This window comes from Lepidochelys kempii, chromosome 10 (assembly GCF_965140265.1).
Source record: "Lepidochelys kempii isolate rLepKem1 chromosome 10, rLepKem1.hap2, whole genome shotgun sequence".
NCBI classification, from domain to species: Eukaryota; Metazoa; Chordata; order Testudines; family Cheloniidae; genus Lepidochelys; species Lepidochelys kempii.
In genome coordinates this window covers 3,556,336-3,571,601 of record NC_133265.1, presented here as the reverse complement: position 1 = coordinate 3,571,601, position 15,266 = coordinate 3,556,336, and the positions used below count along the sequence as shown (strand labels likewise).

The following is a 15,266-nucleotide window of genomic DNA, read 5'->3' as shown; positions in this document are numbered from 1 at the left end:
CGCCCCTGCCCTGTGGGGGGCACACTAATGGGAGCCAGCATCAGACCTTTGGGAGGCTTCCCCACAGACAGCAGCAGAGCCCAGAATAGAACTCAGGAGTCCTGGGCCCCTGCTTAAGGATGGCCCACCCCACAATTAACCTCAATCAATATAAAACCCAGCCACTTCATGGGCTAATGAATTTTCAATACAATCCAGCTCAAGAAGCAGGCAGCCAGCGGCTGAGCCACCCTGACTCAGCTTGGGGGTGGCCACTGGGAGCTGCGGGCGGCCGGCCGTGCAAATGTAAACAAACTGTCTGGCAGCCTGCCAGTGGATTACCCTGACAGGCTGATTGCAGCCCACGGGCCACAGGTTGCCCACCACTGCCACAGAGGCTTGTACTCCTAGCTCCAGAGCTCCTACGGTTGGTCCCCATACGTGCCCCTCTAGGACTCCAGTGAATGCCCCACCCCCCTCCCAAGAGCGTTAGGAATGATGGGGCCTGGCCGATGGCTGGGACAAGCCGCCGAACGCTGCCCAGAATTCCAGCGGCTGTTCCCAGGGGCGTCTTTTCACTTCCCCACTCCCCCGAGCGGGGTGATGCGCAGCAGCTGCTGGCCACGACCCGGGACCCGGCCCAGCTGGGCAGGACTGGGGGGGAAGACACTGCATCCAATAGAGGCTGGCTGGAGGAAGGATGCAAGTGAGACTGGAAGCTCTCACCTGACGCAGGCCAAGGGGATTAAACCCGAAACGCTCTCAGCAGACGCTTGGCTGGCACAGAGCCTCCCTTCCCCTCGCGCTCCACTGCTGCTGTAGGGACCACGAGGCAGGGCCCTGGCCTGCACCACCTGGGTTTGCCTTAGCGCTCTCCCAGGCCAGAGCGAACCGACTCCGACCCCGCTTAGCTTGTGGGCTCTCAGGAGCGGAGCTGAGGGCCGGGGGAGCAGAGCCTGCGTCCTTCCGGACTCCTGCCAGCCCCCTCGGCAGGACACCACCTACCTGGGCTGCCGGGGCTGGGGATCGGCGCCTTTTTGGAAGTGGGTGTGGGCGGCCCGGGGACCTTCTGTGCTTGTGGGGTTAACACAGGCTTGGGAGAGACCGGTGGCTTGAAGGGCTTTTTGGGCTCCCCGCTCACACCCTGCGGCGCATGCTCCAGCCTGTCCTGCCGGTCGCCTGCGGCAGGGCCCTGCGGGGGTGTCTCTGCACCGCTCATCTCAGACGTCGGCCTCCGCTTGATTGTGCCGGTGCCGTTCTGGTAGACGGAGAGGGGGGCCGGCTCCAGCCCCTGCTCCTTGTCTTTGGACTTGGGCCGTCGCTTGACCGTGTCCGACTCGGTCAGGATGAACTTGACACCGTCCTGCTGGCTCTGTTTGGCCCGGATCCTCCTCTTGAGTGTGGCGCTGGCCTCCACCTTAGCCAGGTCCCCGTGCCGGTGAGCAGGTGACAGCCCCTCCCCTGCCTCGCCCTTGGCCAGCCCCATCTGCCGGGGCCGCTGCTTGATGGTCAGGTTCCCGTCCTCGGCGAAGGGGATGTTCTCGGCTGAGCTGTTCTGGGGGGAGCCCCCGTGCTCTGCCCGCAGCCGCTCCACCGGGCCGCCGTCCTTGCCCGTGTCCGACCTGATGCTGTCGGAGCGCTCCCTGCGGGCGGCCGCGATGAGGCCGGTCACAGGGCCGCTGATGGTCCTGCGCCGGTTCACCACCTCCCCGTCCAGGCCAATGGCGTCTTTGTGCTTCACAGCGGCCAGGACGGCGGCCACGCGGGAATGCTCCGGGCTGGCCAGGTGCATGGCACCAGCTGGGTGCAGGTAGTAGCCTTCGGGTCCCTTCCCTCCTCCTCCTGCAAGAGGCTTCTGCAGGGCCAAGCCCCGGGCGCCCCCGCCAATAGAGGACATCTCCAGCATGGCCGCGATGCTCTTGACGCTACCCGCGCTGCCCGTGTCCACGCTGCCCCCAAAGTCGCTCGCCCGCCGTTGCTCCCGGTAACTCTCCTGTGCCTCCTCATCCTCCCCGCCGGGCACCTCCCCTTCCCCCTCCTTGGTGAAGTCGTCGGCCATGTTGGTGCTGGAGATGGCGGAGCTGGAGCGCTTGGGCGGTGGCGGGGGAGGCCCCTTCTTCTTGGGCCTGACGGCAAAGGACTGGCTGCGGTTGACGTTCTTGTCTCCGCCCGACTGCGCCCGCACCGAATGGCTCCTGCCCACCCGCCGCTGCACCGTGGCATAGGGCCCGGCGTCCGGCACCAGCAGCTCGTCCCGCTCCTGCTCGCTGTCGGACATGGCGTACCGGTTCAGGCTGTGCGCGCGCTTCTTCGGCCTGCCCAGCTCCTCCTCTGCCTCCCCGCTCTGCGGCGGCAGGCACAGCACGGGCACCGAGACTGGCAGGACTGGGACGCCTTGTGCCACGGGGCCCGCCGGGTGCCCGGCGAGGCCTTCGCCCTCCACGGGCTGTGGCATGACGTAGGCAAAGCCCCTGTGGGTGGGGGACTGAGGCAGGGACCTGGGCGACATGGGGCGGTCGGCCTGCTGGAGGAGCTGCGGCGTGGGCTTGACCTTGGCCGTGGCATGGGGCACGATGAGCGTCTGGGGCGAGGACGGCCGCGGCTTGGTGGGCGTCTGTGGTGGGGTAAAGCGCCCTCCGGCTGGGGGGAATGACTGCCTGGGCTTGCCTGGCACTGGGGGCACGCTGGCTCTCTTGACGGTGTGCCCATGCCGCACGGGCCTGACCTCCTTGGGCATGCTGGGAGGCCCCTCCTTCACCTCCTCCGTCAGGTACTCCTGGCTCTTGGACATGGCTGCGCTCGGCCCCTTGGGCCCGTCCCCCAGCAGCTCCTGGGAGCTGCTTATGTGCTTCGCCCGGCCGCTCAGGCTGTTCTCATGCACGTGCCTGGAGGGGGGACCCCGGTAGCCTGCCCCGTCCCGGATATGTGCCACGTGGTTCGCCTGCTTCTCCTGGCCCTCGGGTGCCTCACCCGTACCCGTGAGGGCCACCTGCAGCTCGTTGCTCAGTTCGCTGTCCTGGAAGGTGGTCATCTTGGGAGACTGGCACTCGGCGCTCTCCTGCTGAGGGGACTCGATGGCCAGCACATCCAGAGACTGGGGTGCCTTCTTCTTCAGGGTCCCCGACTCATACTTGATGTACTCGGCCTTCTGGATTTCTGCCAGCTTCTTCACCGCCAGCATCAGCTTCTTCTGGTGGCCTGCAAGGGGGGAGGGGACACATGGCACAAAGGGGCATTAACCAACGAGGAGCGACTCGTCCCACCAGCAAACCCAGAGACCCTGGTGCTGGCCCGTGGATAGTGACACCCGTTGCCCCGGGACGGCTGTCTCAGCCCAACCCAACCATGCCCACACCCTGACTGAGTGCTCGTCTCCCACCGAGCATCGGTGGGGCCTCTGCAGTTTAACCGGGGCTGTGTATTTTAGGGTGTTTAAACTAAAAGGAGGCTTTCAGGTTAGAGACACTTTGGGGGGCCCTGACTGGTGTCAGCCGAGTTCTCTGGAGTTACACTGGTGACATGAATGCAGGATTTGACCCAGATGGCCCCCGATGAAGGACTCCTTATCATGAAACCAGAAATGATTTCACAGGAACCTAGAGACTGCCACAGTAAATCAGACTCATGGTCCATCTCCCCCAGTATCCTGTGTCTGGCTGCTTCAGAGCGAGGTGCAGGGACCCCCCGCAGGACTGGATGTGGGATAACCTGCCCTCCACACTAGGTCTCGTCCTGGACTCGTCCGACTTCTTTCCTAAACCTGAGGTTACTTGCACGAATATGTCAAAAACCTGGAGATTGACTCAGGGACTTAACCCACCGCCGATTTCCATTAACAACCAACTGCACCTGCTCTCTACACCGGTGGCTTTAATGTCACCTTTAACACTAGAGAACCCACCACTTCCCTAGGTCGTTTGAGCAACTGGTTAATCACTCTCACTGTGCCTTATTTCTAATGGGAACTTGCCTGGCTTCCGGCCACTGGTCCTTGCTCTGCCTTTCTCTGCTAAATTGAAGGCCCCTTGGCAGCCGGTATATTCTCCCTGTGAAGACACTGAGCTGACACTATAAGCAAGTCACCTCTTGACCGTCCTGCTGTAAGCTAGAGATCGAGCTCTTTGAGTCTCTCTCACTGTCGGGCATTCTCTCCACCCCACCAATCAGTTTTGTGGCTTTTTTCAGCCCTCTCTCCAATTGGTCAACACCCTTTTTTAAATTGGGGGCACCCGACCTGGCCTCAGCATGCCAAGATCAGTCCCACCAATGTCGCACATGGGGTAAAATCACCTCCCTGTTCCTACTCACTGCTCCCACCTTTCTCCAGTCAAACGTCACAACAGCCCGTTTGGCCATGGCATCGCACTGGGAGCTCACATGGCGTGACTTTTGCTTTATCTAGGAGCCAGCAGTGTACGATCTGGCGCGTGTCTTCATGGGGAAATTGACCAGCCTTGCCATAGCGGTGTAAATACATGGCTACACAGCTCTGGGCCAAGTTCCCCCGGGAGCAGCTTCGCTGACTTCAATGGAATTGTGCCCATGCTGCACTGGGATGTCGGCCAAGTCGACAGGGTGCATGTGGTAACCAAGATACAAGGGCACCTGTCTGTTCCTCCCTCTGCAACAATGGGCCCAATTCTCCAGGTGCCCTGGAGGCATAGCACACACGCTGCAATAACATCCACCACCCCCGGTCTTCACGGGGCATTTGTGTTCCGACCGGGCACCTCTCGCAGACACGGGCAGCTGGGGCAGGGAAGGAATCAGTCACCGCATGCAGAAACGTCAGGCTGCCCAGGTAACCACAACGAGAGGGGTGATTCCTGCATGTCGCTGCAGCTGCAGGCCACTCCTGATTCATGGCACCAGGAGCAGTGAAGCACAAGACCCCCAGGAGGTCTGGAGACAGCGCTTGGGAGGATGCCAAACCTAAGGAACGTCCTTACATAGCCAAGCAGGACGGTGCTGTGAGCCCTGCAGCTGCTCTAATAGATAGCCTGGCCCTGCTTCGGATGCTGAAGGCTTTGGGTGTGAAGCAAGGTACAGCACACCAGGGGTAAACAGAGCACAGCACAGGGTGGGAGAGGTAAGGCCTAGGTGCACCCCAGGGTACCACAGCATCTGCTGAGCCTAGCTTCTGGCATGAGAATCCCCTCTCCACCTCGGGGAGCCTTCCATCCCAGGGCAGTGCTGACATCATGGCAGACCTGCCCTGTCACAGGCGCCATCGGGCCGAGACGGCCCGTCCAGTCCCAAATGCCCAGGACGTTGCTGGGCACGTCCCTGGGACAAAGGCTCTGACCAAGACAGAGGCCTAGGACGGGGGAAGCAGGCAGGGGGCTGCAGGGCACCAGCAGAGCGGTGCGGTGAGAGCCCAGCTTTGGGATCACAAGGGGCTGTGGATCAGAACTGAGCGGCGTGCAGTGGGCAGGACCGGAACACGACAGATGTGGGGCTGCCCAGGACAGCCTGGGCAGAGCTGGGCGAGGGGGGGGGGGCTCAGGACTGAGATGGGGGCATGTTCCTTGTACGGTGCTGAGCCCAGACACAGTCAATGGGAGCTGAGGGTGCGCCGTTCATGTCCCTTTACAGCCAGCGGCAGAGCGGCGCCTGCCCATGGTGCATTGCGCAGTCCGTCAGTGCCCACGGGCGTTACAGCTCTTCCGCTTTCGCCTCCTGGCCAGGAGGATGCCACGAAGACCTGCCACCCTATGCAGCGGGCGCTGCCCCGTGCCAATGCCCGGCCCCCCGTTACCCAGCTTCGTGATCCCGATCTCCTGCAGATCCTCCCACGTGATGTCCGTGATGAAGTCGATGTTCTCGTAGCCGTTCTCCACCAGGACTTTGTAGTACTGGGCCAGGCCGATCATGGAGAGCCAGAGAGCCAGGTTGGCCTACAGGGGCAGGAGGCAAAGGGAGAACGGTGCTTTGGCCCTGACCCAACACCATTTAAAGGGACAGCGTGGGGGTAATACCTATGCCATGGCCTGTTATTAACGCCCCTCCCTTCCCCTGGGGTTAATGCAGCCGAGAGCTTTATAATCCGCCCAATGACGCTCCTGCCCCCGGGGCCCGAGTCTCCTGTGCATCCGTGTGCACCAGCACTACGAGCCAGCGTTCAAGTCTGCGCCCCCGCCTTGCCCTGCTGGGAACCGCGCCCAAGGTGCCAGGCAGTGGCGAATCGGGCCCCTGGCTTATCAGGATACCCTGAGCCAAAGGCACATGACAGCAGCGAATTGGGCCCAGATAGCTCAGCCTCGCTGCAGGACCCTGCCTGGGCTCTGCTCTCCAGCACGTTGTTCAGTCTAGTCCACCCCTTCCCATGGGATAGGACTGCACAGCAATGGAGGTCTCACCAAGGGGGGGTTTCCTCGAACTGCCTAAATTCCCTTGGCATCCCAATCAACCCAGCACCCCAGAGCCATTTCCCGGGGTCCCCTCCAGGACAGGGCACCCAGACCTGTGCTCAGAGCTCGGGGGAGATCCAGGCAGAGCTCCTCTCTTGGGTGGACAGCATCCCCTGCTCTCTGGGAGAGGACTGGAACCTCCGAATGCGCCAGGAGAGGGCCCTTCTCACACTGCACTGGGATGCTGTCCCAAACAAAACAGGCTGCAACACGGGGGCCAATCCCCACATGGCAAGAAGATGGGGTCCAGGGCCTCACCTATCTCCAGCAGTTAAAGAGCTACAGGCCATCTCAGGATAGGAGAGGCGAGGCCTAGCTACACCCCGGGGGGGTTAGCCTGGCAACCCCATGCCTCATAGGGAAACCTGCCAATAGGGCAAAGCTGACAGGCAGGGAGCGTTCCAAGGTCCATTACCGGGGAGAGCTGGGGGAGCCTTACCGGCTTGTATTCCGGAAGCCACTCGGGGATATTCAGGCTGTTGATCTCCGAAGTGATCTTCTTCCTGTGTCCGGGTTTCGTTACGCCAATGGCTGTGAGGTCCTAGGGCACAGAAAGACACCCGTCACCTTCACTGCACAAGCAGGGCCTAGCCACTCAGCTCTGGCAGCCCCCACAGAAGATCGCAGGCTGTCAGCTGCCGCAGGCCTCCTCTCCGTTACAAGGGGTGTGGGAGCAGGCTCGGAAGGGCGAGGTTTTTATCGGTAAATGGCGATTTTGCTGTACACCCAAACCCACAAAAATACTTCCAGTGACCCCCATGGAGAGCGGCAGACAGGAGAAGTGAGAACAATGCAGCTTGAGAACTCGTTAGAGTGCAAGGCTAATGACTTTGTGCATGTGGACATGCGACGTGTCGGCGTTTTAACAGTGACGAAGTTTTAATTTTTTGAGTCTCAACAGCTATCGTCATTCAATAATTATGGTCTGAGCCCCTCCCGCATTGCCTGACCCCCAACCCAATAATTCCCCCCAACTGCAAAAACTTAAAATCAATACAAATGAAAAAGTGCTCCACAATAAACATTGAGCTTCTCCGTGGAGATGAGAAACAAATCCAAATGGCATTCTCCTAGTGCAAAGGAAGGCTCTGGCTTGGCAAAGCCAAGGGCACGCTCTGCAGGGCAGAGATTGCGTGTTTGTGTGTGTGTGCATACACTCACCACACCCCGTGCAGAGGGGCCCCACCCACCCGAGGCAGTTGCACTGCTAGGAATGAATGAATTGAGTCCCGTGGCATTCCCGCAACAGGGAGGCTGTGAGCCTGGGGAGGTGATGCTGTGCCCCTCACACACACCACATGCCAGCGGACTCCGGCTGGAAGGGCAGAGTTCAGCCATCCTTTGGAGCCAGGACACACACCGTCAGCCTCTCTAAAGCCGCTCTAGGTCCGGAGACCAGGGAAGAAGGGGCTAGTTCCCTTGCCCCCGTGTTCCCAGAGCAGGCTGAGGGGTCCCCGCCCAGTCACCCCGCTGGGATCATGCCCCCGGTTCTGGCAAGAACCGGGAGAAGCCCCCAGAGCTGCGGCTGGAGCAGCCCTGCTACATGCCATCCCACATCGCCAGGCTGCTCGGGGAGTGTGGAGGGGCTGGGAGCCTCAGGATGGAGCTTGGGCCCAGCCGCTCAGAGCTGTCCTCAGGGCCAGTCCCAGCCCACCCCACCAGCAGCTCACGGGGGCCCCAGCCTGGCGCCCGGCAGCTTGGGACAAGTCCCACTGGGTGCTGCTCCGAGCTCAGTGGGACGCCGCTGGGCTGCGATCAACCCCAGCGTGAGCTGTGGGAACTCAGCGTCTCGGAGAGGCCCGGAGCGTCCCCTGTGAGAGCGCCCAGCACCCACGGACTCTGTGAGCACCCAGCCCCCAGCCCCAGGGCTCGCCAGGGGCTGGTAATGCTGCTGCAGAGGGCTACCCCAGGGGGTTGGGCCGGGGCACCAGCCCCCCATGCAGAGCCGCCCTTGGCCCCTCCCAGCACTCCCCACACTCCAGCTCCCCGCCCGGCCACAGGTGTGTGCAGAGCGGGGAAGGGGAGAGACATGGGCCTGTCCCAGCAGCTCTGGGGGGCTAAACCCCAAAGAGGGGAACTTAACTCGTCTGCAAAGATGGTAGCTCAGCCTGGATTTGCCCATGAGCGCGGCACCTGCCCCAGCCCCTGCACAGCTCCCAGCCCCCAGTACCACTCAGCCGGCTCTGGAATGATCCCCCTTCCCTTTTACCGTCTAGAACGCCGGGAGCCAGCAAAGCTGGGCATGCCGCCCACGAGCGCCGCGACTCGCCATTCGATCCAGGCCCTACGTCCCACCCCACATCGCAGAGCCACGGCAGCTCAGGGCAGGGGCCTCCCAGCCCGTCCTGCAGCCCCTGCTCCACCCTTCACCTAAGGGAGGTATGCGTGCTATCTGGGCCCGATCCTGAGCCAGTGCCAGGAGAGCTCAAGGGGAGCAGGATCAGGCCCCTCGCCCTTCAACTCCCCCCGGCTCCCGGCCACCCTCACCTCTGGGGTCATCCGGCTGATGGTGGGGATGTCGTACCCGGCGTTGATGAAGTTGGCCGCGTACAGCTGCAGCTGGAACTTGCAGAGCCACTGGTACACGGCCTCAGAGCTCTGGGGGCGAGACAGAATGGGGGTCACCGGCTCTGCCAAGCGAGCCCAGGCTGTGCCATGGACACGGCAGCATGCGCAGTCAGTGCCAACCCAGGCTGCACCCAGCCAATCCTCGTACAGGGAGGAGAGTTCTCCCTGGCCCCAAGCAGTCGGGGGTTGGCCCCACTCCGCCACCCCAGGAGCTGCCCCCCTAGACCCAGCAGTTGCGGGAGAGGGAGCTGCAGTCAGGCAAAGCCCAGAGGCTCCTGGCTGTAACCCCCACAGGTAGGAGAGGCAAGAGCCCAGCCACCTGCAGGATTTAGCAGGGAATCTGAGTCTGTGAGTCTGAGTCTGTGACAGGTGCCTAACCCCAGCTTCTCCCATATAGAAGAGGGGCAGGAGCCTGGGGAACTCCCTGGGACATGAAGGAGCCTGTAGGAGATTTGCCAGATGGTCCCCTTCTGCCCTGGGGCCCCACAGCAGGAGGCAGGCGAGTCATTCACCCCATCACCAGCCCCACGAATCACCCCACCAGGGAGACAGACCGAGCAGCATTCCCTCCCCCTCACTCAGCCCAGCTCGGAGAGGCCCTTCAGAACACCGCAGTTCCCCAGGGTGCCCGAAGTCCCTGCCCGCCCACGCGCTCTCTGCACCCCGTCACGCCAGGCTCCTGGCAGCCTGTTCATTTGCAGCGGGCAGCGCCCCGCCGCCCCGGGGAGCTGTGAGCCGCAGCTGGCAGCACAATGAGGGGAGCTGTCTGAGGTGCTCAGCCAACGTGCGACTCTCGCCCTGGGCGCCCGGAAGGTTGTTCCGGGGCGGGGATCCCGCCGTGCCGCTGCCGAGATGTGACGGCTGAGCCGAGGGCTGCAGACAACGGAGCCCAGCACGCGGCAAGCTCGGGCTCCGGAGCGCAGAGATGCAGCCAGCCCATGGCATCCCCCTGCCCCGCGCAGAGCCAGCCCCGACCCCCACCTGCACTCCCTCACTGACAGCTGCTCGCAGGGCAACGGCACCGAGGGCCCACTTCCTCTCCAGAGCCCCCCGCGCTGTGAGCAATGGGTCCAACTGCCCCCCTCCCCACAGCACCAGAACCTCTCGAGCTGCCAAAGGGGCAGACGTAGGGATTGGGGAGCAGAATTGCTGGGCTGGGGGAAGGGCAGATGTGGGGCTGGGCACATAATGAATGAGAATGTGGGGCTGGGGAGCAGCTGGGATCTCCGCACCCCCAGACGGCGATTGGTAAAGGTCTGTGTGATATGAACTGAGTTGGACGCCCCAGAGAGAGCCCATATCCCAGCATTGGACACAGCTGGGAGAGGGGGCAGTGCTGCGAGCCCCCCACACCCCCTGGCGACGGTGGGGGGGCGGGAAATCAGACGACAGACCACAACACAATATAATTTTGCAATCTCACGATCTGTGTCATTTCGGGGTTGGCCACGCTGCATGGATCTGCGTGGTGACCCCTGACCTCAGTGGGGTCACCTGTGCGGGGCAGCGTGCAGGACTGGGACAGGGGAGCCACTGCCTTTAATAATAAATAACTCCCAGGTGAGCGTCAGCAACAAGCCACGCTCCTGCAACACCCAAACCGCACCTGGGCAGCCACCAAACTGCACGTGAACTCAAGTGGGGAGAACGCAGCAGGAGCGGCCCCCGGGACCTCGGCTTCTTGCAGCCCTCACTAGCTCCCGCTGCACCATGCCCCAGCTGAGGCCACGGTCCTGGGCCTGGGCTGCAGGGAGACGACCCTGCCTCCAGGAAAAGGGAGGGGGCGAACGCTGGGCAAGTACAGGCCCTGCCTCGGAAACTTAAGGTGGGGGAGAATCTCAGGGAGTAGAACTCCCTCAACGCAGCGCCCCCTGCAGGCAGCAGGGCTAAGGCAGGCTCCCTACCTGCCCTGGCTCCGCATGGCTCCCGGAAGCGACCGGCATGTCCAGTAGGAGCAGGGGCAGCCGGGGGGTCTCTGCGCACGGCCCCCGCCCTGAATACCGACTCTGCAGCTCCCATTGGCCGCGAACCTCGGCCAATGGGAGCTGCGGGGGAGGCACCTGCAGGCAGGGACAGGGCACAGAGCCACCTGGCCGCCTCTGAGCCTAGGAGCTGGCCATGCTGGTCGCTTCCTGGAGCTGCCTGAGGTAAGCGTCTCCTGCACCCCACACACACCCCAACCCCGTCCCAGCCCGGTCAAAGTGAGTGAGGGTGGGGAAGAGCGAGTGACAGAGGGAGGGGGGATGCAGTGATCGGGGGCGTGGCCTCAGAGAAGGGGCGGGGCCTTGGGAAAGGGGCGGGCAGGAGCTGGGCAAGGCTGTTCAGGTTTGTGCGATTAGAAAGTTGGCCACCCTACGCAGGTGGCGGGACAGAGCGAGCGCCTCAGCGCCCTCCTCGGAGGGCAGGGGGTAGCTCTCTCCACTACTCGCCGGAAAAGGGATGACTGATAGCTAAAATCGAGCTGCCTCTGAGCCAGGACAAGCCGGCCCATCGTTGCTGGATGGGGCCAGGCGATCTGAGCTGTGACCCTGGGCTGCCAGTCCCTTCCCTCGCACCGAGCAAGCCTGGCAGGTGGGCGTTATTTCTTTTTAAAGGCCCATTCCCCCTTCTGGCTGGATTCAATCAGCTGCCAGGTGGTTCCCGCCTTCTTACCTTCCCTTCTGACATTGGCTCTATCTTCTTCAGCTGCTGCTCAGCAGGTGGCTGCCCGGCGTAGGCAGAGCTGGCCAGGCTCTGAGTCCGAGAAGAACCTGTTGCAAAGCAGCCAAAGGGAGCAGTCAGAGCAGCTGGGAACGCTGCACTGGCAGGCCCTGCAGAGGACTCGCAGGATGTAGACATTAAAGACCCCATGGCACTTCTGTCTGGGGTGTTAGCCTGGGGGTCCTGGCCCCTGGGCAGTACGGGTGGCCCAGTTCCCCTGTAGGTCCAACTGGATGAGGAACACTCTTTCTCACTTGTCCTAAATTGTTGTCCAGTGTTGCTGCCAAGCTCCTCCCCAGTAGTGGCTGCATTTCACCAATGGGCACCTTTCCTGTATAGCCCATTCATGTCTATGGGGTGCTTGGAGATCCTCCCATGAATCGGGAGATCTAGAGTGAGAGCAGAGTGCGGCTTTTCTGTATGATCTCACGCTCCTCTGAACTTTGTTAGGGGTGTCTGCATGCACGCCGGGGCTGTGTCTCTTAGGGGGTCTCGGGCCCGCTTCCTGCCACTGGGGCGCTGGCATCCCTAGCCCCTTGGGCTGCGATGCACCAGCGGTGAGTAGCCTGTGTGGCTTTCAGTGAGGCAGCCATCAGGACTCAAGTGGAACAGCATGACGCGGTCTGGACCACCCACCGCTCTATTTCCTGTCCCACATCCTAGGGCAGCCATGCTCAGACCTCAGAGGGGCAGGAGCCAAAGTAGCCACCAGCATTCCCAGAAGAGCCACAGCCATGTGAATTCAGTATCCCACTCGCTCCGCTGCTCCAGGTTCTCACAGCAGAGCGACTGCCCGAGCATTATTACTTTATCCACTGCAACTGGTTAATAACACAGTAAAAGCCTCCTGATGGAATTATTAACCAATCGCAGCTATTCACCAATCACACGGTGGCTTAACATCATGTGCCACTTCTTGTCACTGTCCTAGGGCATGTCAGGACGAGACATTAACCCTACAAACGCCAGGGTGCCGGCCTGCCACGGGTGCAGTGCCCCCGCCTTCCACCCTGGGGATAGCGGTGTATCAGACCTAGAATGGCCCCGGGTCTGACGCTGCTTTTTGGACATGGGCCCTGGACCAGAGTGCAAAGGCCAGGACGTTCCGACTGGAAACTGGCCCTTCTCCAGCCCCGTCACCACGGCGGTGCCCCGCTGGGCCCTCTGCTCAGCACACCCAGCCTAGGTCTTTCCTCAGCGGCGAGCTCCAGGTCCAGAGGAGGGAGCGGCTTGGACCCACAGGGATTACGGCATTCGGCTTAGGGCTGCTCCCCCCTCCCCCTGCCTGCCAGCAGCCAGCCGTGGGAGCCTGGCTAAGTGACTGGCTCCCGGGGCCTGGCTGAGAACTCACACCGCTCGGTCTCATGGTTTAGTGACGGGCGTTTGTGCTTTCCCGGCTCGAGCTGTTTGACACAATGCTGCCGGCTGGGCCGAGTTCCCAGCCCCTGGGTGAGTTCCCAGCCCTCCGGGGAGCCTGCAGCCCAAGGTAAACACTTTTCAACCGGGCTGGTAAAATGGATGCAACCAGCATGGAGGTGAGCAGCAACCCCCCCCACCTACCAATCACCCCCCCCCCCCCACCACATACACACACACACACACCAACCATCCCCCACCCCAACTGTACACACGCACACACCATACACACATACCTCAACCACACACCCACACCCCCCAACCACACCCCCCCAACCCCTCCACTCATTATACCCACCCCAACCCCCCATCCACACCAATCGTATAGACACACACCACCATGCCACACACACCAATCAATCACACACACACCTCAACCCCCCCCACACACGCAACCCCCCCCACACACACTGCCTTCCACGCACATACACCAACTATACACACACCCCACATGCCCCAGCCCCCCATGCATGCACACACAGCCCACACACCAATCACACACACACACACACACACACACATCAACCACACGGCACACAGCCACCAATCACACACACATGCACACCCCAACACCCATCCCACGCACACACATACCCCACACATTCCTACACACACTCACGCACAAATCACACACACACAACCACCAGTCATACACACACCCCACCCCCAACCCCACACGGACACACACACCCCCCACACCAATCACACACGCACCTCAATCATGCACACGCACACACCGATCACACACACACACACACCCCACACACAACGCTGCTTTGGCACGCAGGGACCAGCGACCAACAGATGGCCCTGGCAGCAGCGCCGAGCCTGCAGGCCGCGGGCAGCACCTCGCTCCCTCGGTTGGCCTGGAGCACGGCCAGACCAACAGCCTGGAGGTGGAGCACACACCAGGATGCACCCTCGCCCTCCCCAGCCCCCTGGCCCCCGACTAACCGAAGCAGGAGAAGGCCTGGCAGCAGCAGAAAGGCGAGAGCGTCATTTTACCCACGCACTTTCCTCTTGGGCAACAGGAGCAAAAAAATCAACGCCAAGCCCTCGTAGGTACCAAGGGTCAGCCCTGCTCCGAGCGGCCAGGCAGCCACCAGCCACGCACCTGCAGGCGCCTCCAGGGCCTTGGCCGGCGCATCACCCACCACAGACTCTTGCACCGATGCCTTCTGGGACAGGACCGTCGCCAGCAGCTGAAAAAATACACCACCAAGGGTAAAAAATGTGGGGGGGGGGGGCCGTCAGGAGCCAGAGACTGTGTTGCTAACGCTGCGGCAGCCGGAGCCGGAGGCGCGGGCGGGCAGGGAGGGGCGCAGCGGATTTTGGATGCAGCAGGGAGTGCGTGAGAACACAGCTCACAGCACAGATGGTGCTTCGCCTCCAGCAAGGGATGGCAGGAGCCGCAGCTCCATCCGGGACACCCCAATTCCAGCCTCACGCACACCTAGCCCCAGCCCCCCGTAGCCATGGGGAGCAGCGGGGGGCGGGGGGCAGGGGGGCTCGGCCTGATTAGCCAGGAAGAGGAGCAGAGCATGGCCCCCTGGCCTGGTGGTTCCAGAGCACCGGGCGGAGGGCAGGCGTCTGGAGCCAGGGGCTGTGTGGCTGAGTAGGGGCAGCAGAGCCCAGCCAGCTGCAGCAGCAGCCTGGGGACCCTCTGCCCCATGGAGGAGGTGCAGGGGAGGGAAGGACAGAGCAGCCCGCAAAGGATGGATCTCCTACCCCCAAAGTCAGCCCTGGTGCCACTCCCAGTGGACAGCCTCAGAGAAGGGCAGGGTCTGCCGGTCCCGCCCCAGGCAGGCCAGTGGGGTGGAGGGCCAGAATGGCGCTGGAGTGCCCAAAGCCCATTAGGGGACAGACAGAGCTGTGACAGAGCAGACAGAGCTGCGCCCGACCCCCAGGCCCACAGCGGGCTGCAGCAGAGAGCAATGGACGTGCAGGGCCTAGCGTCTGCCCTGTCATCCCACCCCCTGCTGGGCTGGGGACCCAAACACAGCAGCCCGGCAGCGGGCGGAGGGCAGGAAAAACCAGCCCCGGGCAGGCCTGACTGAGCGAAGGGCAGGAATGTGCCCAGCGTACATGGAGCAGAGCACGGGGCGGGCCAGAGGGCTGGAGCGCTCTGGGCCATCTGGCACCTGGGGAGGGACTGGCTGGTCTCGTTACACCAGGTGCATATGCTGAGAGCGT

At 62.4% G+C, this 15,266-nt stretch overlaps 1 protein-coding gene across 3 annotated transcripts in view; it reads right to left on the bottom strand.

Annotated features, from left to right (window-relative positions):
- CASKIN1 (CASK interacting protein 1) overlaps positions 1–15,266 on the bottom strand; it is a 216,959-nt gene that overhangs the window by 64,777 nt on the left and 136,916 nt on the right. For all 3 annotated transcript variants that reach the window (XM_073361693.1, XM_073361691.1, XM_073361692.1), the window contains 6 exons: positions 14,188–14,275; positions 11,610–11,707; positions 8,877–8,987; positions 6,829–6,930; positions 5,738–5,876; positions 985–3,177 (listed from right to left, as the gene is read on the bottom strand). In XM_073361693.1, the coding sequence (XP_073217794.1) occupies positions 985–3,177; positions 5,738–5,876; positions 6,829–6,930; positions 8,877–8,987; positions 11,610–11,707; positions 14,188–14,275 (2,731 nt within the window). The remainder of the gene's footprint in view (positions 1–984; positions 3,178–5,737; positions 5,877–6,828; positions 6,931–8,876; positions 8,988–11,609; positions 11,708–14,187; positions 14,276–15,266) is intronic.